Source organism: Amia ocellicauda, chromosome 3, assembly GCF_036373705.1.
Source record: "Amia ocellicauda isolate fAmiCal2 chromosome 3, fAmiCal2.hap1, whole genome shotgun sequence".
Taxonomy (NCBI): domain Eukaryota; kingdom Metazoa; phylum Chordata; class Actinopteri; order Amiiformes; family Amiidae; genus Amia; species Amia ocellicauda.
Genome location: NC_089852.1, coordinates 41,167,043 through 41,187,676, shown reverse-complemented (window position 1 = coordinate 41,187,676; position 20,634 = coordinate 41,167,043). Strand labels below are relative to the sequence as shown.

Below are 20,634 nucleotides of genomic sequence, written 5' to 3'. Positions count from 1 at the left end.
CAAAACTGCATGTCATAGTGTACAACTGCGTGTCATAAGGCATGACTGCGTGTCGTAAGGGACAACTGTGTGTCATAGGGGACAACTGTGTGTCATAGTGTACAACTGCGTGTCATAGGGGACAACTGCGTGTCGTAAGGGACAACTGCGTGTCGTAAGGCACAACTGCGTGTCATAGTGTACAACTGCGTGTCATAGGGGACAACTGCATGTCATAGGGGACAACTGCGTGTCATAGGGGACAACTGCGTGTCATAGGGGACAACTGCATGTCATAGGGGACAACTGCGTGTCGTAAGGCACAACTGCATGTCACAGTGGACAACTGCGTGTCATAGTGGGCAACCGCGTGTCATAGTGGGCAACCGTGTGTCACAGGTGACAAAGGCGCAACATAGGGGTTAAGTGCAGCCTCTTCTTCGGCCCATATAGTATACCTGCTTATTATTTTACCATTACACCATTGTTCAGTGTTAATGTGTTTGTCAGTCAACATATTTCATGGTTCAACCAATACACTACCACATTTTTACCACAAGCTTACAGTGATACACCAGTCTTGACCATATTTGAACCATGGTACACTACACTTTACCATATTTGTGCCACGTTATCTGAATTGCTTTGGCCTTGGTTATTGTAGCCAGGCATAGGCTAGATGCTTAAATTCTATTATGTTGTGATTGATATAATTATTTTGTACATACAAATGTATTTACTTCTATACTTAGTACTTCTATAATAAGTTTTGTCTCCTTTTGATCAATGGCTATCTCTGCTGATCAAAAACTTGGTTTGATGAAGACCTATATTCTCTAATTCTTACTCGCTCCATACCAAATGCCTTTCTCCCTACATCAGTAGTAGATATAGATGCATACCATACAGCCACAAGGGAAATATATATATATAAAGCGGGTGTTTTGCAACCAACGTCTGATATTATGCAATTCCACAGTGGCTGGATTGCGCAATGCTGCCAGCCGACTCTGCCTGCGTAACATGTGCGCAATTGGATTTGGAGAATACGAGACCATACGCACCAGCATCTTTTTTTTTTTGTAACCTTTTGCTTTGCTGTGTATTCGGCAAAGTGTGTTACATTACATTGCCTTACGCTTAGTGTCACATTTCTGTATAGGTGTATTTTGTACACATATATACGTGTTCAGAAATAACATGCAGAAAGTTGATTCTCTGCCCTGCGTAGTGACCACGTGATCGGCACAGTCATGTGACCGCAGCCGAGCGGCGCTAATCACGTGGTTAAGCGTAACCGGAAATATTTGCCGCTGAGAATCAGGAAGAAGAAATCAAAATGAGTGCTAGCGTGGACATCAGACTTAAGAGAGCAAATAAAGTCTACCATGAAGGGGTAAGGAATCCTCTATATGCTACTGAGGATAGCAGTGAGACGTGCCCCCTGTCCAGTGACGTCTAGTCTGCGAACGGGCAGCAGTAGATTGATGCACAAACCTGATGTACCTTTCTTACCACACTCACATCGTCCCAGGACCGGTCATTTTAATGCAAAGTTAGGATTTGCAGTGCTAGTTTCTGGTTCTCTTTTTTTTTTTTTTTTTTTTTGCACGATTTACTGAACAGCATTTTTATTTATGCAATGTCTCATACAACACTGGGACTGTTATAAAAGCTCTGCTGAAGCTGGTTTGCTGTGTGATGTATTGGCCGTTATGTCTTGTGGTACTTATTCGTATATAATGCTTACCTTCTGTCTACCTATTCTGTTGGATTTAGTATGCATTTACATGTAAATTCTGTTTCTTATAGGCTAATATAAAAAGAATAGCAGTCCATACAATTTTACTTAAGACAAAACTAACTGTCCATTTCTTTGAATGATTATTTACTAGGATCCATTCATATGCATGTTGCTCAATATGAACATTATTATGCATTGTTTATTGATAGATCAAGAACTATAAGTCTGTTTAGTTATACATTTATAGGTGTCCATGCATCAGCTATTAATACACCCTATTATTATATTTGCTGAACTCAGGTTCTGCATGTTCAGGGACTGCAAAACTGGGCCAGTATTTCAAGTGCTGTGCAGAAGGAGCTGGCTTTGCTGTGTGTTTTACTGAGGGCACAGAGTTGTTTGTCAGCACTAGGGACTGACTGTGTCTTTGCTGCAAGCTGTTACCAAGGGCTTCCTGTTGGAGAGTTAGTACATTGTATGCCCTATTTAAACAGAAATAGCTATCAGTACAGGAGTAATTAAAATGTCTATTCACAGTGATTATTGCTCACTCCTCTGGATTTGTAGGTAGATTATGTTGCAGAATTATTTTTAGGTTGTTCTCGATTGTAGTCTTGCTTTTTCCATGTGGAGTCACATTCTCGTACCAATGATTTTTGTGTCCTAGGGCTGGCCCTCCATAGTGCAACACTTAGGGGGGAAAAGGGATTTTGCAATAAGACTGTAATGTGAGTACTGATTGTTACCAAGTTAGGGTTATTGCCACTTTGATATGAAGCAGATGCTCACAATGCTCTTAACGAGTTGAAAATGAAATAAAGCCATCTGCTCCCTGGCCAGGCAGCTGTCCCAGCATGTCAGACAAGTCTATCAGAAAGGGTGCTGTTGTGGGGGTGAAGTTGTCGGTTTTATTTTGAGGTTACACTTCACTCTAGTCTTGCAGCTCTCTAATCTTATTGGGGGTATGTCAGTATCCTAGCCTGTGTACTCCGCTGTCCTGCAGACTAGTGTAAACTGTAAAGATTACCCTGACACACTCCAATCCGAACACAGAAATTATATATATATATATTAATCATTTATTTATTATTGTTATTTAACTCCTGTGACGATTACGTGTGTGTCATGTGGGACACCCAAACAGTTTTCTTCTCTTCCCAAGAAACATAATCAGAATATCATCCCTAACCACTCTCATTTTGAAGATAGTCTAACACAGTGGTTCCCAAACCGGTCCTGGGGGACCCCCTACCCTGCTGGTTTTTGTTCCAACCAAGCTCTCAATTACTTAATTGAACTAATAATTTCAATTTTTAAAAGGGGTTTTAAGTTAAGTATAGAATTATATTAAAAAACGTATTGAAGAAACAACTATTTTCTTACACAATTTAAAAAGTTAAATTTAAGCAGATTGTTACTTCAATTAAGGTTCAATTAAGTAATTGAGAGCTCGGTTGGAACAAAAACCAGCAGGGTAGGGGGTCCCCCAGGACCGGTTTGGGAACCACTGTGTTAGACTATCTTCAAAATGAGAGTGGTTAGGGATGATATTCTGATTATGTATGACTAACTTTACATATTAGGCAAGTGGCAGGGATTGATTGTCGTGTTAATTAAAATGACGAGACTTGGGGTGTATTTTCTATGAGAAGGACCACAGAACGCTACAACCCCTGCTGCTTTTTTCATCAGAGATTCCAATCAAAAACTGTGAACAGATAGTAGTAGTTCCACGTCTGCACTACTCACGCAGTGGAACTAGTCGCCAAGACCAATTAAGCAAACATGTAAACACTAGCCAAATAAGGAAAGGACAGCCAAAACTTGTACAGAAATCTATTGCACGTTTAGTTTTGCATTGAGAATACAGCACTCTAATGCCTCTGTCATTTTAGGCTTATGTTTAGTGCTTTTTGTTTGAATGATGGTAAATAAACGTAACATTTGTGAAATACAGAGAATTCACCTCATAATATGATTTTAGTAGTTTTGCCATGGATGTCCACCTTTTCAGGGAATCGCCTAAGTGGGCTTTGAAAAGAGGAACGAATTTGTCTCGGCCAGGGCTTGGTTTTACTCATGTGCTAGTGGAAACAGAAATCCCTTTGACCTTTCAGAGTCTGCTGTTGGGAAGGCTTCCGTGAGGAGCCCCTTTTGGAATGTCTAAGAATGTCTAGGAATTCTGTCTCAAGGAGTAAACATTCCACTTCCAGGAACTGGGTGAGGGAGACCATGTGTTGGGAAAAGGGAAATACAGCGAGAACAGAGCAAATAAGCCAGTAACACAACTTTTATAGAGTATACAGAGGAGCTCAGGCCGGGGCGTGTGTGTTGGTTAAGTCACTGACTGTAAAACGATTCAGGATGTTTGTTGATGCTGTCTATCCTGTTGCTCTAGGCCAAGCAAATAAATTGTGTGTCAGTCGGCCCATTTAGAATTTATACTGGGGTTTACTTTATGTTGCAGCTTTCACAGCTTTCCATTTTTCTTGTAAATTTAAGAACAGTACAGTTTGTGTATATTTGAAGTCTAATAGGGAGATTAATACAATAAATATGATTAGAATGTTTTAGAAATGTATCATTTGGATATACAACTGAACCAGCAGGAAGCAGTTTGGAAGTGAACTGCAGTTATAGCAGGGAGTGTGGGATGTAATTCCACTCATTAACGACTACTGCTTATTAATTAGAATCGCTGGCGTCGCTTAGCAGGCCTTAGTTGGTGGTAGCCATTGGTGAATATGTTGATTTGGGAATCGTGGCCAATGGACATGCTTTACCTTCACGGTGCCTCTCTCTTGTAAGGGGAAGGCAATAAGGGAAAGATCAGGTATTCACAGAAATAAGAACCCTTGGAAATTCTTGGAAGGAAAAAAATGTTTCTTTCTTTTTCCTTTTTTTTTTCTTCTTCTTCTTCTTGGAATTTGCCTCTTCAATGACCCTAGTGTTGTTTCTGCTGGAGCGCTGCACACTCTCACACTGTAGTGATTTATTTGAAAAACGCTCTCGGGTTCTGTAAGTGTTCCAAGCTGTCATACTGGAGCAGTCGGCCTGTGACCGGACGGATTTGGTTTCTGTACCTTCACTCAGAGAGGTAATGTGTTGAGCCCCTTCCAGCGCTCCCTTCAGCCAGGAACCTTTGGGAATATTTGATATTTGTGAAGTAAATAAACACATTTCCACTGACTGTGCTGTAATTACCCACCTTGACATTATTTTTAATTATAGTAACAGAACAAAATGAATATTAAGTAAGGATTGTAAAGGTTTGTAAATAAAGTTTGAGAATATCAGCACGTACACTGTATTTCCCATATCTAATGCTAAGGCTAAATAACCAAAAAACACACCAAAATGACCAACAATCAAAAACATGAGGTCTTTATTGCTGTTGAAATTGATTGTAGAGTGAATTTGACCCAAGCCCTGTATTAATCTGTCCAATGAAAGTGAGAAACATGTAGAAGATGACAGATATAAATGGTAAAGTCAGTCTGGTGGAGATCCAATACCAAGTGTAACCTTAAGTGTGGGCGTGTGAAAAGTCTTAATGTTTGCCCTTGCCTGTGCATATGTGGGTACAATCGTGTTTCTGTGCCATCTGTGTGGTAGAGCACCTTTGTTTCACTGAAGGGGCATGACGTAGTCCTGTGTGTGTGTTTTCTGTGAAGTGAGTGTGTGTGTCTGACGTCAGTGCCTGGCTCTGTGAGGTCTTGTCGCGGGTGTGTTGGAGTACAAGGTGAGGTAATGGAGAGGGGTGGGGAGGATGAGCACTCACTCACCCGCCCACCCACTCACTCACTCACAGCGCCAGCAACCTGGCAAAGTGCGCTGCGTCTCACAAAGCTGCATTCAGCGACACAGGAAATCACAGTGTGGACATGAGAACCTGAGTCTTTGTGTTTTTGTTTTAACCTGTAGTGGCTTTTTCTTGGATCCATTCACATTCATTTCTTGTGAGAAACTTTCAAATGGACTACATACAAACATAAAACAAAAAATCACCTAAACATTTAGAATTCAGACACTGGAAACACGCTTTAAAGGCCTGATTTGAATTTGTTGTAATAAAAGGAAAGACGATTTTGAAACTTTCAAAGCACATAGGTTACGCAGCAGAAAGTTGGGCAGCGCACTGTGTTGACATGCTGTTGTGCTATTGTCGCCCCTTAGTGGGTTTTGTGGGCATTGCCTGTGTTAAGCATTTTGAGGTGAATCCTTAGAATACAGCTGTAATTAGATCAACACAATTGTGGATAATTATGTGAAATTAACTAGTAAATTGCTAACCTTTTAATTATTTTACTTATGTTAATGTGTGTACTAGTGCATTTAATTTTGCTTCTGTTAGAAATTAAATTCTAACCTATTCACCCAGCAAATCACAAATTATATTTTATAATACCATATGCCAAAAGTACTGCCAGATATCTCCAGATACTTCACATTTTATCAGGTTTTTTTGTTTGTTTGTTTGTTGGTTTGTCTGTAGATGCCCTTACCCAGGGGTATGACGGTAGGAGCAATCTGTACTCTACTGAGTGCAGCTCTGTGACTCGTGGCTGTCGTATTTGTAAAGCACTGTTTCTCTCTCTCTGTGGCAGGAGGTGCTGGCGGGGATCGTGGTGATTGTGAGCCGGGAGGCAGTGCAGCACCAGGGCATCTTTCTGACCATGGAGGGTGTAGTGAACCTGCAGCTCAGCACCAAGAGTGTGGGTGTCTTTGAAGCCTTCTACAACTCTGTCAAGGTCTGTATCCACGGCATCGTACGGCCCAGGCTCTGCTTACCAGGGAACCTTTGAATAGTCCTGTGTCAAGGCAGGAAGTTCTGATTCAGGCCAGTCTGGATCTGGTGTTTTAATCCCACCTCTCTCTCTCTCTCTCTTCCAGCCAATTCAGCTGATCAGCAGCAACATTGAGGTGGTCAAGCCAGGGAAGGTCCCCAGTGGGAAAACAGAAATTCCCTTTGAATTTCCACTGCTCGTTAAGGGGAACAAAGTGCTGTACGAAACTTACCACGGCGTCTTTGTCAACATCCAGGTAACAAACGCCTCCCTGTCCACTGTAGTCCTGCATGTTGGGGACAGGAGGGGTCAGATCTCATTCAAGCTTTTTCTTCTGAACACACTTCTTTATAGATCTAGGGCTTCGCCATTGCCTGGAATGTGAAAGCCCAATACAGTTTGATTATGTACAGGTTAGCAGGGGTCACATATTCAAGAATTACATCCACCCTAATGCACTTCTACACAGTGCAGTCCTTCTCAGACTAATTGACCGATACTGATTGTTTTTTGTGGGCCATTGCTCCAAAAATATAAATTAATGAATTAATGGAAAATGGAGAATGCGATCTCTTTGGTCCTGGACTCTTCCTGCTTTGAAGTGAAGCCTGGCCTTCCTTTCATTCTGTGAACCCACCTGGGCACATCGGACGCTTCTCTCTGTCCAACCACCCTACCCATAGTAACAGGAAGTGCCAGCCCCTCCGTCACCCTCGACCAGCCTCTTACATGGACCAAAAAAAAAAAAAAAAAAAAGACATTTCTTCTCCATACTTGAGTTTTGTTTTTTGGTTTGTTTTTTCCCAAGCTCTTAAGCTTTCAGTGACAGCTACTCAAAAAAACAAAGCAAAAAACAGACCCACAAATGTGCTTGTGTTATGCTTGTCGATCGTTAAAGAGCCTTTTGTTGATTTTGTTGGCATCTGTGCAAAACAAAACTGTGATTGTGGGCCTCGCTAAATTTAGATAATGAGGAATAATTATAGAGATGGAAACAAATTAATTGATGTTTCCTGTTTCGCTAACGTGGGGTGCAAACCAAGCAGAATGTTATTTAATGGTCAAGGGAAGCGTGGTTCGCAAAAGCGCTCCTGTCAATATCTCTCTCTCGGACTCCGGATGCTTTTTAGATAATTGGAATTGCGCTTGCTCTTGTGTTTTCAGAAAAATAAAAATGGTGATATTGGGGCTCCCAGAGATCTTTCAATTGCATTCGTAATACAGTATCCCTTTGTTTTTTTTTTAAGGAAGCAGGTCAGTGGAGTTTAAACCATAATATATCAACCATGTGCAAAATGTAGGTATAAATCTTCCACCACCCCAGCAGAATAGATGATAAAATACCCTGCTGTGCTTTCACTAACCAATACAGCAGCGTACTGAAAAATATCAGGAAATAAATGCTCTGTTTTGGTGCCTCTAGCCACACCATACATCATAACCTTTCAGCACTATTGTACTTGGTTGGTAGAAAGTTTCCATCCTGCCTGCAGTGAATGATGTCCACACTTTGCTAATCATTGCCCGACACTAAGAGGTTGTCATTGTTCGCTGCGGTAGGTGGTGGTTATTTTTTTCCGGCATCACCAGGCTCCTGCAGCACGCGCTCCGATTGTGTTTCTGTCTTTCTGCTCAACCTTTCACCTTGGCAAAACTGCAGCTGCGCACATTGTTGTGGTTTTCACTGAGATGTTATGAAATGGATCTTGTGACAGGGCAGTGGGCCTCCCTCCCTTCCCCGCCTCCCGCTCCCCCTCCCCCGAGCCACCCATGCGGTCGGAGGCCTCAATCTCTGAGGTGGTGTGGGTGGTCTGGTGGGCGTCTAAAGACCGCCGTCTCTGCCTGGAACACAGAGCGCTCTTGGAAATCTCTGTCAGTAATTAGAACTGGAATGAGATCTCTCTCAGTACACCGCACACAGCCTCTATCCTCTGCCAAGTAAGGAATATGTGAGGGAGGAAGAGAGACGGGGGTGGGGGGGGGGGTGGGGGTAACAAGAGGTGAATAAAAAGAGTAGGAGGGAGGTGTGAGAAGACGAGGAGGAGGGAAGGACTAGGGGCTGGAGGTGGATAGTTTCAGGAAGACATGTGACTGCTACTTCCTGATATTGTCTCCCTTCCCCCCAAGTCAACAGTGTTCACAGTACAGAAATGTGCAGTGGAAGGCAAACCCTCATTTCTGCCATATTGGGATATTTACAGTTACTGTTCTTTCTTTAAAATGTGAAAAAGCATAATCCAATCCATTAACATACTATGGAAAATGTCTTTATTTGTTAGTTTATTTGAAAGTATTTGAATGATTTTTTTAGTTACTGTGGCAAAAACTACTATGCATGACACTTAGCAGTCTGAGAATCTGATTCAGAATAAATTCACATTTGATACACAGTATACATTGAAGGTATTTATTATTTTACTGATGGACTTCACTGTGTTTGTTGGTAGTACACCCTGAGATGTGATATGAAGCGCTCCCTGCTGGCCAAAGACCTCAGCAAGACCTGCGAGTTCATGGTTCACTCTCTGGTAAGATCCAGCTGCCTAAGAATAGATTCCCAAACCCCACATCTCAAACCATGAAAAAGTAGAAAGTTTCCTTCCCTTCACGCTCTCGGGTGCTGGCAGTTCCTTGCCCTGTGTAAGGTGTCCTCTCTCCCTCTCAGCCTCAGAAAGGGAAGCTCCCGCCCAACCCAGTGGATTTTACCATCACCCCCGAGACACTGCAGAACATCAAAGAGGTGTGTATTGTCATCCTGTAACACGTGACTGCAAAACCTGAGCAGATTTTACCTTGAATTTACACTCTAAGAAGTAAAGGTTCTAATAAGAACCTTTTAGGGTTCTGGGGTTGATATTGTGGAGGAACCAGGATCCTTAAAGAACCTTAAATGCATCTTAAATCAACTGCAATCATGATGAAAATGGGTTCTTAATTGATCCCTTGTGTTTATGATGGACCTTGCGAAGAACCCAAAGGTTCTAAAAAGAATTGCTTAAGAACCTTCCATTTTTAGAGTGTAGGACCTGTCCCAATTATTCACCCTCATGCCCTCCTACAGCGAAGTGCCCCCCCGAAGTTCCTAATCCGAGGCCGTCTCAATTCAACCAACTGTGTGATCACCCAGCCGCTGACCGGGGAGTTGGTGGTGGAGAGCTCGGAGGTGCCCATCAAGAGCATCGAGCTCCAGCTGGTCCGGGTGGAGACCTGCGGTGAGTGGATGAAAGATGGCCTTCTCCCACCCCCATTGATCCAAGCTAGGGCTAAATCATACTGGGCTACAGTCCAGATGTAGATTTACCTTTTCTTCCCATATTCTCCTGCCAGGCTGTGCAGAGGGATATGCAAGGGAGGCTACAGAGATCCAGAACATCCAGATAGCAGAGGGAGACGTCTGCCACAGCCTCCCCATCCCCATCTACATGGTCTTCCCCCGGCTCTTCACCTGCCCCACCCTCGAGACCACCAACTTTAAAGTGGGCAAGTACATGGACGAGCAGCAGAGCAAGCACTGCTCAGCTGTAGTGATGTCACATGCTGTGGCTGTGTTCACTTCGACACTGAAATACCTAACCCCCCTCTGTCCTCTGCAGAGTTTGAAGTGAACGTTGTGATGGTTCTGCACGATGACCACCTCATCACAGAGAACTTCCCCCTGAAGCTGTGCCGGGTTTGAGCACCCCCCACCCCAAGGAAGGATCCCGGTGGCTTCATACTTCCCACCTCAACAGACACTAGAAAAAGATGGGAGTTATTTGGCTAGAGCTGGATGATTTACAGAGATTAACGCCAAGAACTTTGACCACATCTACAAAGACAGGACTCTTGTCTCTCTGTAGTCATCTGTCCAGTGAAGATAAAAAGGCTTCACAGAAAGACAGCAGATATTATAACTGGTTGAAGCTGGGTCTTTATTCAGTTACACCTATACTGTAACATTTACTAACAACTGAAAACATTTGTTAATGAAATAAGTTCTAGTATAAATCACTAACTAAAACCGAAGCTATTTGGAGAATGCAATGTGAACTACAGCAGACAAATTTGTTTTTAAATTCAGATTAGTTCCGAACATACATATAATGCTTCAAATAACTACCAGCTTCTAGTCTGTCTAAATGACAAAATTGATTAGCAGGTAACAGAACCCTGAGAATACATCTTCTGTTGTAAAGAATGGCTTATTCTGGACTCGGAGGACCTGCCCAAGTTGCATACTGAACTTGAATGAATTTGCAGGAAAAAGTGCACATAGAGCAAAAAAAAAAGTATGAAACTACAGCTGGAGCATCGGAGGGGTTGCTTTGAGACTCCGCAATGAGACGAGGGAATCGCAGGAAGAGATGTGTAAATTAACACCTGAGGTACTGTTTAATTAATGCAAGTTACAGTGGTTTCTGTAAATTGGTGGCATCAACTGTGCTAAAACATGCCTTGTGTTTTTTTAATTTATAGTAGTGTTGATTAAAATGCAATTTACACTTTGCAAAGCCTCATCACAAAAAGAATCCCTGCTTGTAGAAACTAGATGAAATAAGCAGAAAGTAATTAAGTGATTAAGGTTCACTTTACTTATTCCCAGTTAATGAAAGCAGGCAGTTCTTATGGTGCAGTCTCATCTGCAAGTACTAAGGATCTTTTCAGATGTGGAAACTAAAGCATCAGAATTGTGACCCATAAACAATGATGGTGCTCTAGCATAAGTCCTGTGTGGAGCTGCATCTAAAACAGCTGTGGACTGGCCAACACAGGCCAGACCTGTCATTGAAGTACACAACAGACAACACTGGACCGTTTAAATGCTTGTTTTAATTTGAAAATTAATACAAATTCACAAAAATGGCATTTAAACCATGAACCGGTCCATACTAGAAATAAAACCAGATCGGAAGTAAAAAAAAACAGCAAAAGGTTTTAATAAGTTGAAAGCAGTTTAGTGTACATGCCTGGGACACTGATAATAATAAACCAAACTCCATGCAGGTAGCCATGAACTATGAACCCAAGCTTCTTATTTAACATCAATTCAGTGACGTTTCAACACTCAAGGGCTTTTGACATCCATTTCTCTTCACTTTCCTGATTTTCTTCAGTTGCCATCTTTCAAACAGCAAACCAATTTGGTACTAAACCTACACCACCAACTTACACCCGAGACCATGATTATAGTAGATTTTACACTTTGTTTGGTGTTAACAGATCAACTCGGAAGCCGTAGGATTAATGGCACCGAACTAGACCACTATTTAAAGAGCATAGTGAACACAGACTACAAACGAAGATAAAAAATAAAATGAAACCACTATCGAGAACATATATATAAAAGATAGCCTTATCAATAAAATATGTTTTTATGAATCCGAACAGGTTAGATAATTTCAAACAAAGCTTAACACTGCTACTCAGGTTTAGTGGACAAGTCTGGGACTATAATCCTGTAACTGGCTTTCAGATTAACAGGGGCAGCAAGATCACAGTGCTTACCATTCCCTCAATCAACTCAGACACCCGTTAGGTGTCACAGGAATGCGATGGTTAGGTCAGGGGCGCCCCCTGCTGGTGGTGGGTTTCAGTAATAAGAGGCCGGTGCGTGGCTCATTCGGATCCTCCCGGGCAGGACAGGGAAGTCCTCTGGCAGCAGGGCGTGGACTCTGCAGGTGGGACAGGTGCTCTGCTCCTTCAGCCATGCCTTGATGCACTGCAGAGACAGAGGCCAGGGGAACACGGCCATTAGTTGTGATCAGATGGAGTTGCCATGGATTGTATAAACACGGCACAGAACAGGAGCCCCTCACCTCTCTGTGGAAGCTGTGTCGACACTCCAACACACAAGTCTCTTCCTGGGTCATTTCTTCATGGCATATAATACATGGGTCCTCGTCATTCAGCTGCAGGGAAACATGTTCAGAGCAGTTTGTAAGAAGTCTTCCAAGATGCCAAACACAGACCGCAGTAGTGCGATCAAATCCAATCTGGACATCATAAGTGAGACTAGGGAGGAAATTATGTCCCATGTCTGACGCTCCACCGTAATACATCCATCTTTGCGTTTTTTTCTAAGATCTAGTTTATATGAAGAACAGAGTATGCAAAGTGATTTACTGCAACAGCCGACCAAACAAGTACAGAATGCCTGTATACGGAGTCTCACCGCTGTATCTTTTGACCACTTGGACTTGTTCCGAGGGCCCACAGTCCTCCAGGCTTGCGAGGGCGGTGGTGTGCCGGTGCCCCGGCTGGGCGGGGTGGAGGTTGGCTTGGGTAGATCAGGCCTGTGTGTGGTGCCCAGCTGCTCCTGTACATAAGAAACAAAAAGCTCATCAATAGTTCATATTATACCAATTCACATGCAAAGAAAGATGGGGAATAAAATATATTAGGTTTTCACACCATTTCTTCTATGATGCCTTTGGAAACCTGGCAACAATTGCAATGTGTGATGCTGTTCAGTAAGGTAAATAAAGCTTTGAACAGCATCCTTTGAGCGGAGCAGGACAGAGCTGGTGTGGGAGGAGGACGGAGGTCTCTCACTCACTCTGGTGTTCTCCTGGTGGTCCAGGATGAGCTGAGCCACTCTGTTGACGATGTCTTCGTAGGCTAGGTTGTTCAGACTGCCGTGGTTGGCAGTGCTGACCCTCTGAATGAAACCGGTAAGGGTTTGTCTGCAATGCAATGACAGTGGAGGACCATTAGGAGACAGATTTGAGCCACCTTAATACAATCTGTGGACTCCCCCGTTGATGTGCTCTGAAATAAAACACTGGAGGGCATTAGTCACCATCATACGTGCGGGACACTTACGATGTGTAGTGTGGGAACAGGACACCCAGGCGGTCAATGATCTTCTGGAAGACGTTGGTTTGCTGCAGGGGGGCACCTCTGGGTCCATGGCCAGGCTGGGCTGCTGGGGGCCTGGTGGGTGTGTGGCTCCTGCCAGCTGGGTGGTGTTCAGGCGGGACAGGGGAAACTGCAGAAGGGCCTCTGTATGCTCCTTGCGGGCCCTGGTTCTGTTTAATTGGCAGCGGATGACCTGGCCCAGGCAACGCACTGCCGAAGCTCACAGGAGCCGACTGGCTAGGAGCCGAGTGCAAAATCTGCAGGACCCCCGGGGCATTCAGAAAAGTTATTGATGGTAAGACCTAAACACAAGCATTACCAAAACAATTCAGTAAATACAAATGGTAGTACGTTTACTGACTTTTATATCAGATTTAATAAACCACTGCTGGCTTGGCTTTTCCCTTAGCAATGACCTAAACTGCAGCACTTACTACATGGTCTCTACACTGTGGCATACTGCTGGGCGGAGGGGCCCTCTGCTCCAGACCTGCCTGCCTGCCTGCTCTCTGATCGGGGGGCCGGAAAACAAAGCCCAGCTCAGGGGGAGGGGGGAAGGTGGCTGGAACTTCGGGCCGGAAATACGAGAGGAGAGAACACTGCATCTATAAGACCAGAGGAGTAAATGGCATGTTTAGCCACTTACAACTGCCTGCTCTCCAGATTTACCCCAGTGCACGTTCAGCCTTCATGTACAGCTCTGAGAACCATTGGATGGCTGGCGTCAGGGACATTCAGCACATCGAGATGGAGGAGATTCGCCTACCAAGCTGAGGTGAACAGTACAACTATTAAGAAGGGTCCACTACACCCATCTGAGTCCATTTGAGGGGTTTAAGATACTCAATGGCCCAGACTCCTCACTCAGTGCCTCCCTAACAATCAGACAGGAGTGTTTTCATTGCGTTCCTGTAGGGAAAGCTGCATCTCCACTGAAATATGGCCAGTCGCTTAACATACAAAGTTCTTGTCTGTAGCGATAAACCTTACTAGACAACACCACCAAGTGGTAGGAATGTTTTCAACCTTTACCAAAAAGAAAAAATGTATAAAGGAAGACCCACTCAACAATCTAAAGGCTGAAAACCCTTTGATCATGTCACTCAAGTGGAGCCACCTGTGGATCAAAACACAAACTGCCCATGGAGAAGGGAAGCCTGAACCTCAGATAGAAAGATAAGTTTGAAGGACAAGCTCCCGCTGGGCAGGCCACACTTACCGAATGAGATGGCACTAGTGGTGCACTGGGGACAGTCACAGGTGGGAGGTTCCTTAACTTTGTACCCTTTCTCACAAGCCCCATCTGTTCCTTGAACTGGGACTGCATTGGAATGGATACAGAAAAATAGATCAATAAAGAGGCAACTGAATGAATCTAGGAGGATGGATAACATGGGAGTTAAAAGGGGAAATTGGGAGGCTCTTTTGCCAGTTCTGGAATTGAGGCTTTTGCTGTATAATAGGGATTAAATGGGAAACAGGATTTGATCCACGAAAACTGAAAAGAAACCAGAGGATGCAATTGAAAATACAATTTTAAATACAATTTGGTTTTATTATGTTTGTTGTTTTTAATAAGTCTAACAGACTCACTTCTGTCCTTTGGATCTTCTCCTTGGCATCTGACACACATGCTTGCCAGGCGTCCATGACCGGGACAAACATGGGAGAGGGAACCCTGCAGGAAGAGCCAGGCCTGGTGTGAACAACCTCGGATAACACACTGAATCACTGTCAGACATTCAATAGCTGCAAGCTGCCATAGATTGGACAACTACAGCGTGGCCTAGAGAAAATTAACGCAGCTGCCAGTTGCTTATATCAGTTTTTAAAAGGGGAAAACGGACGCTTGCGAGCACTTTTCATCTTGATTCTGTGCATAATACCAGCTATTATTCGCCACAAGCTCTTTCAGTAGTGAGTGGGGATTTCAGTTTTGCAGTCATGGGTTTCTAAAGTACAAGTTTAAATCACTACAGATGACTGACACACAGAAGTGATTTTTAATGTCCAGGTCTGTAGAAGAGCAGAGATCAAACCAATGAACGTCTACTTACAAGGCTGCCATTTCCTTCAGCTTGGCAAGAATGATTTCTCCGTGCGAGACGCACTTGTACAGACCGCGGAGGCTGCCCCTGCACTTGTATTCCAAGAAATGAATCTGAAATACAAAAAAATGTTACACAAAAAGATACACCAAGATTTTTTAAACCACAAGACACAGTAGAAGACATTTAAAATGTGTTACCTCTGCAGCTTGGGACCTTCTCAGCATGTCCTCATATTGACTCTTGTTCCTCTTCATCTCTTCCTCCAGGCTCATCTTCTCAGCTGCTGACATGTTGCTGTGAAAGAAACTTTTTTATTCTGTTGCCCTGACCCACATGGCACCAACCCCCATTCTCACACAAGTTCAACAATAAAACATCCACTTTTAAAATTAAACTTGTGCCCTGTGTGGTAGGCGATGTGGTTTAGAAAGAAGTCCATTTTTATGTACTTCAGCAAATGCCACCTTGTTGTGGAGGGTTAAGATCATGTCTGGAGTCAACATTAATAATCAGAGCACTTAGAAGGATGCTCAGTGCAGAGCTGAAAAGAAAGTTGTGCATAGTCACCAAGAGACACTTACCTTAAGTCTAGGAAGTCTTCAAGATGTGAATCATGCTCTTTCTTCTTCTCCTTAATTTTTTTCACATAGCTTGGGATAGAAAACAAATGCATATAAAATCAACCGTTCACAGGACCAGCGTTTCACTTGAGAGACTGGAAGCAAAACAAACGTGTGCATCACAAACATCTGTAGTACTCATTCAAAAGAATAGTAAGGCGAGAAAAGGATAAGATGAACCGAACAAAAATCGGCACACGAGGGGATTTCAGCGTGTAAAAGCAAGTTTAAAAAAAAACTATGGGTACAAAAGGAGGAATGAAAGACGCTGGCAGTACGGACCTTTCTTGAGATTCAGTAAGCTCCTTAATCTCATTTTTTAAAGCCTTTAGGGTTTCCTGGTTCTCCTTTTTTTCCTGTTGATCCTTCTTTATCTCATCTTCTAACCTTTGATGGAATATCTGCAATTCTCTTTCTGCAACCTGTGTGGCAGTAATCATAAATCAGCAGGTGGACAATCAATGAATCGTCATTTGCTTTAGTTCAGTGGTTCTCAAAGTGACCTCCAGGTGGTCCGTGGACAGATGCAAATACAGGTTGATCCCTAAATAATGACAATGGTTTATACCTTTTGTTTTGGACATGAATTCATATATTTAAAATTAAAAAAATAAGTTTGGTAAACTACCCCGATTCAATAAAAGCAACATTTTCTGTTTAGTGATTTTCATTAACCGTATTTCATTCTTACTAGCCCTTCCCACCACATTCCTGCTGCATGGCGAATGGGACAGGATGAGGTAAGTGCAGCGGCGGTTTTAGGTTGATATGTAATGCTGGGATAGGATCCAAACCCCCTCCCCCCTAAAAACACAAGCTGTATTTGCTCAGGTTTTGATGTTCAGATAATGTGAATAATTTTGTATTGCTGGTTTTGAGAGATGCGTTGTTACCTGGGATGGGGCTCTGGGGGGTTCCCAGCCCAAAACAAGTTTGAGAAGCACTGCTTTAACTACATAAAACCAGACTTCAAAAAAGTACATACATAAAATATGGACATGATTACTGACCATATTAAACCGCTAAGCTCATACAAGCCCCAGCTCTCTTACTAATGTATCAAACCCTATTTACCTCTTTTTCCTGATTGACTTTTGTTAACTTCTCCTCAAGGGCAGCGTACTCCAGTTTTCTATTTTGATGCTGTTCTTCATTTTTTTGTTTCATTTCTTCCAATTGCTTTTCAAAATCTAGGTTATCCTTTTCTTTTTGCAGTAGGTCACCCTGTAAAAGCCAAATAACTACATAAACAGAAGTTGTATACATATACATTTAAAATATTTTTGGTTCAACATTTACCATCAAGTAGTGGAACAATGTTTCTGCAATACTTACTCTATTTTTTTCAAATGGTTCATATGGCTCTGTATTAACAGAAACATCATCACTGGGTTTAAACAATACCTGCAGGAGAAAAGGGAAAAAACAGACTGAAAAATGTGAACGCTGTGCAGCTCCCATTTTGGAAAATTTGTAGTTCATGACATCTAGATTAAAAATAGTGTCAAGATTATATCTGGATTTATTTTTAAATTAAGCATAGTTTAAAAAAAACAGTAACAATTATATAGCAAAAGCATTTAAATTGTACGTTCTAGGGTTTTAGGGAACCATAGCAATATGAAATCTCACCTGCACAGCTACTGACTTTTTAAAATGAGTTATATTATCATAAATCATCTGCTTGGGGTGTGTAATTCTCACTTTGTCAATATCTCCCTTTTTAATGGCAAGGCTATAGTTATATTGCTGGAGATCTGCCTCTTTAGGTGTGAAACAGTAATGCTCTGAATAGTCGTCATTGGGTTGCAATGTTTCTGAAGAGACTGTACTTTCAGGGCAATAAACTCCATCAGACCTATCAATAACAATACCATTTCTAGTCTCAGGAATGAGCACACTAAGATTATGAGCAATTCCACACTGTCCGACCACAGGCTGTTGGATGTAGCGTGTGAAAATAGCCATGTTTTCAAATCCACCGGGTGTTTCAGGTACAGGATAAATGGGTCCAGGGGCTATTCCAGCATAGGTGTAAGGGTTGGTTTCTATCAAAGGTAGCGTCGTAATTGATAAAGATTCATCAGCAGAAAGAAGAGGAGTTCCAGGAGAAACCATTATATCCGAATTATGAAAGGGCAAATCAAATGTACTATGATGACCAGGTTTAAATTCCTCGGCAGTTGGGTTAAGCGGAGCAGTCTTCTGGGGATTGTCCTCTGGGTCTTTGTTGCTCAAAAGGTCGATCGGATGCTCCTTCACGGCATAACCGTTTTCTTCGACCATCTTATCTTGCAGCGAGACAGCATGCTTCATCAGCCCAAGGAGGTTATCAGTCAGGACAAATCGCAGGGAACCCAGGAGGAATGATTTCAGGCCCCCCGCCTCCTCAATCTTCTGCTGTGCCTCTGGGGGGAAGTTCTCAAACTCACCCACCAGCAGCTGGTTGTCTGCCTCCATGGGGCCGTGTTCCTCCAGCACTTGGGCAAAATAGCTGCAGGGGAGCACAGATGGGTTAATCACCAGTAGAAACCAACCAGTGGAATAAAACAGTCACGCTTTACCTATAAAACTGCATGCAACAAAAGGCAGCATTAAGAAAATAAACAAATGAATGAAACCACTTACTCGTATAAACTCTCTCGTGTTGGATCTGGGTTATTGTCAAAAAATCTTCTGTAAAGACTACTGTTCGCATTACTGGTATACTCTCCCTCAAATTCTGCTACCTGATCACGGAGGTACTCAGGAACAATAAACGGATCATGGTAGTCGAGAAGCATTCTGTGCAAAAACAAACACACACAAAGTTCATTACTCACAGCAGGTTCTAGGATGTTCTACAGCTGCTCCTCACCACTGAATATTCAAATAAACAAGCAGTTGAGCCCAGTTCCCCTAAGGAGCAATTGAGTCTTGTGGCCTTTTCTGACACAAACACAGACCCTCTCATGAAAATCAGCACGTTGCCAAGCACTGGCTGCAGATGAAATGCAGCAGCATGAGGAGAGTGACGGTGGTGTACCGACACCATATCAACCCCATGTTTACAGAGCCCTTACCAGAAAAGCCATTGCAATGAAAACTCTGCGCAACACAGTATTTTTTCAGCCAACTCAAACAAACAAGTGCATGACTCGGCATGCGACACTGCACTAGCTTAGTAACCAACTGAAGAACACCATCATTTAACTGGGGCCTTAAATTATAGTTCCACTGCTGTCATTTCATGGTTTATTATGGTGAGGCATGTGAAGCCGTGTCAAGAGGTACCACTTCATGCAACTCAAACAATCAGATGCATCACCCTCAGAGAGCAAGTATTCAGAACAGGTCAGACATCGATTACAACGCTTGCGCACTCTTAATTCACTCCTAGACTCCTTTGCTTGGTTTGAAAACCTCTTACTACAAACATACAGGGCATCTTCTTCTATGAAAAAATCGTCCTCCTCTTCCTCTCGGTGTGCTCCACTCCTCATTCCAGACAGGACATAGAGAGGCTAGAAAAACAAAAACAAACACTTAAACGTGTTGCAAACTTGTCGAGTTACAAGGTAAGTATTTAGACTTCTGAATTGTGCCAGGGGAGTCGACAAGTCCACACACTTTATTTTTCAGGTTCTTATGAAGTTCTTTGTAAAATGCAGACTTTCTCCAGTGGCATAAACAATTGAATTGTAGGAGATGGTAACCATGCTGAACAGAATGACCATCGTTCTTACCTTTACCGGTTCTTTCTGCTTCTTTTTTCGACTTCTGTTTTTACCCTTAATACCTGAATTCTGAAATGCAGAATAACGAACAGTTTCTTACATATCTGATGAAGAAACACTTTAATGGAATCTGTGATTAGCTAATTAAATCAAAATCCTGGTACCAGAAGGCACAACACAAGACTGGCAATATCTTGAATGAGACTTCATACTGGAGATTCTCCAATGTTTTTCCTATATACATTCAAAAACTTTAGTAGTCATACTTACAGATTGATTTTCATCTGACTTTTTTAACACAATACAATGGCCATCTGAAAGAAAACAATGACAACAAATGGTACTATTGAGTCATTTATAAAACAGGAAAAATTCTGCAGGAATAGAAATTTAAAGAGACAGATACAATCACTTGTTGTGCTTCTGGAATTCCTCAAACAATCTAGATGTAAAGCACCAATATCATGACTGACCAGTATTCATTAAGAATGCATCCATATTTACCCATTATTTCAAAATATTCATCCAGCGCGTGATGGAAAGATGGAAATTTCTCTCGGTGCTCTTCCAGAGTCCAAATAAATAGGCGCACTTCGTTGGGAGGCGCTTGCTTTAAATATTCCGTAATCGTGAAGCCCCCACTGCCGAAAAACTCTGGCATGATGCCGAATTTTTCAATCAGGACGTCCTGCAGCAGGGGGAAGCTCAGCAGAGGGTTCAGGTCCAGGTCTTCCAGGTGTTCGCAGTAACGGTGAATGAACGCCTCGGCAGCTTTTAAACCTGCCAGGGAAGAGACGAGCACAAGCAGGTAAGATTCGTCTGCAGTCAAGACTGGACAGTTCTCGATTCTTCACAATGAAGATCAATGGCAAACAGGCCGGCAGGTCAATATTTTGAATC

General features: G+C 42.7%; 2 protein-coding genes across 3 annotated transcripts in view; one reads left to right on the top strand and one right to left on the bottom strand.

Annotated features, from left to right (window-relative positions):
- The first annotated feature begins 1,266 nt into the window (after positions 1 to 1,266).
- On the top strand, positions 1,267 to 10,994 carry vps26c (VPS26 endosomal protein sorting factor C). The gene is made up of 8 exons (XM_066699491.1): positions 1,267 to 1,375; positions 6,331 to 6,474; positions 6,617 to 6,766; positions 8,958 to 9,038; positions 9,176 to 9,250; positions 9,572 to 9,722; positions 9,838 to 9,990; positions 10,104 to 10,994. Exons 1-8 carry the CDS (start codon positions 1,319 to 1,321, stop codon positions 10,184 to 10,186), a joined length of 894 nt encoding a protein of 297 aa, XP_066555588.1. The 5' UTR covers positions 1,267 to 1,318; the 3' UTR covers positions 10,187 to 10,994.
- A 305-nt stretch (positions 10,995 to 11,299) lies between these two features.
- The window catches only part of ttc3 (tetratricopeptide repeat domain 3), a 24,748-nt gene continuing 15,413 nt past the window's right edge, over positions 11,300 to 20,634 (bottom strand). The window contains exons 28-46 of one of the 2 annotated variants that reach the window (XM_066699488.1): positions 20,239 to 20,514; positions 20,005 to 20,048; positions 19,744 to 19,803; positions 19,439 to 19,521; positions 18,647 to 18,802; positions 17,651 to 18,512; positions 17,354 to 17,422; positions 17,093 to 17,242; positions 16,301 to 16,440; positions 15,980 to 16,048; positions 15,596 to 15,692; positions 15,405 to 15,508; positions 14,941 to 15,025; positions 14,567 to 14,668; positions 13,312 to 13,649; positions 13,046 to 13,172; positions 12,662 to 12,805; positions 12,306 to 12,398; positions 11,300 to 12,208 (exon numbers count right to left, since the gene is read on the bottom strand). In XM_066699488.1, coding sequence (XP_066555585.1) covers positions 12,080 to 12,208; positions 12,306 to 12,398; positions 12,662 to 12,805; positions 13,046 to 13,172; positions 13,312 to 13,649; positions 14,567 to 14,668; positions 14,941 to 15,025; positions 15,405 to 15,508; positions 15,596 to 15,692; positions 15,980 to 16,048; positions 16,301 to 16,440; positions 17,093 to 17,242; positions 17,354 to 17,422; positions 17,651 to 18,512; positions 18,647 to 18,802; positions 19,439 to 19,521; positions 19,744 to 19,803; positions 20,005 to 20,048; positions 20,239 to 20,514 — 3,128 coding nt within the window. In that variant the 3' untranslated portion in view covers positions 11,300 to 12,079. Of the gene's footprint in view, positions 12,209 to 12,305; positions 12,399 to 12,661; positions 12,806 to 13,045; positions 13,173 to 13,311; positions 13,650 to 13,741; positions 13,953 to 14,566; positions 14,669 to 14,940; positions 15,026 to 15,404; positions 15,509 to 15,595; positions 15,693 to 15,979; positions 16,049 to 16,300; positions 16,441 to 17,092; positions 17,243 to 17,353; positions 17,423 to 17,650; positions 18,513 to 18,646; positions 18,803 to 19,438; positions 19,522 to 19,743; positions 19,804 to 20,004; positions 20,049 to 20,238; positions 20,515 to 20,634 lie in introns of those variants that run through there. The other variant, XM_066699490.1, reaches the window with a different exon arrangement.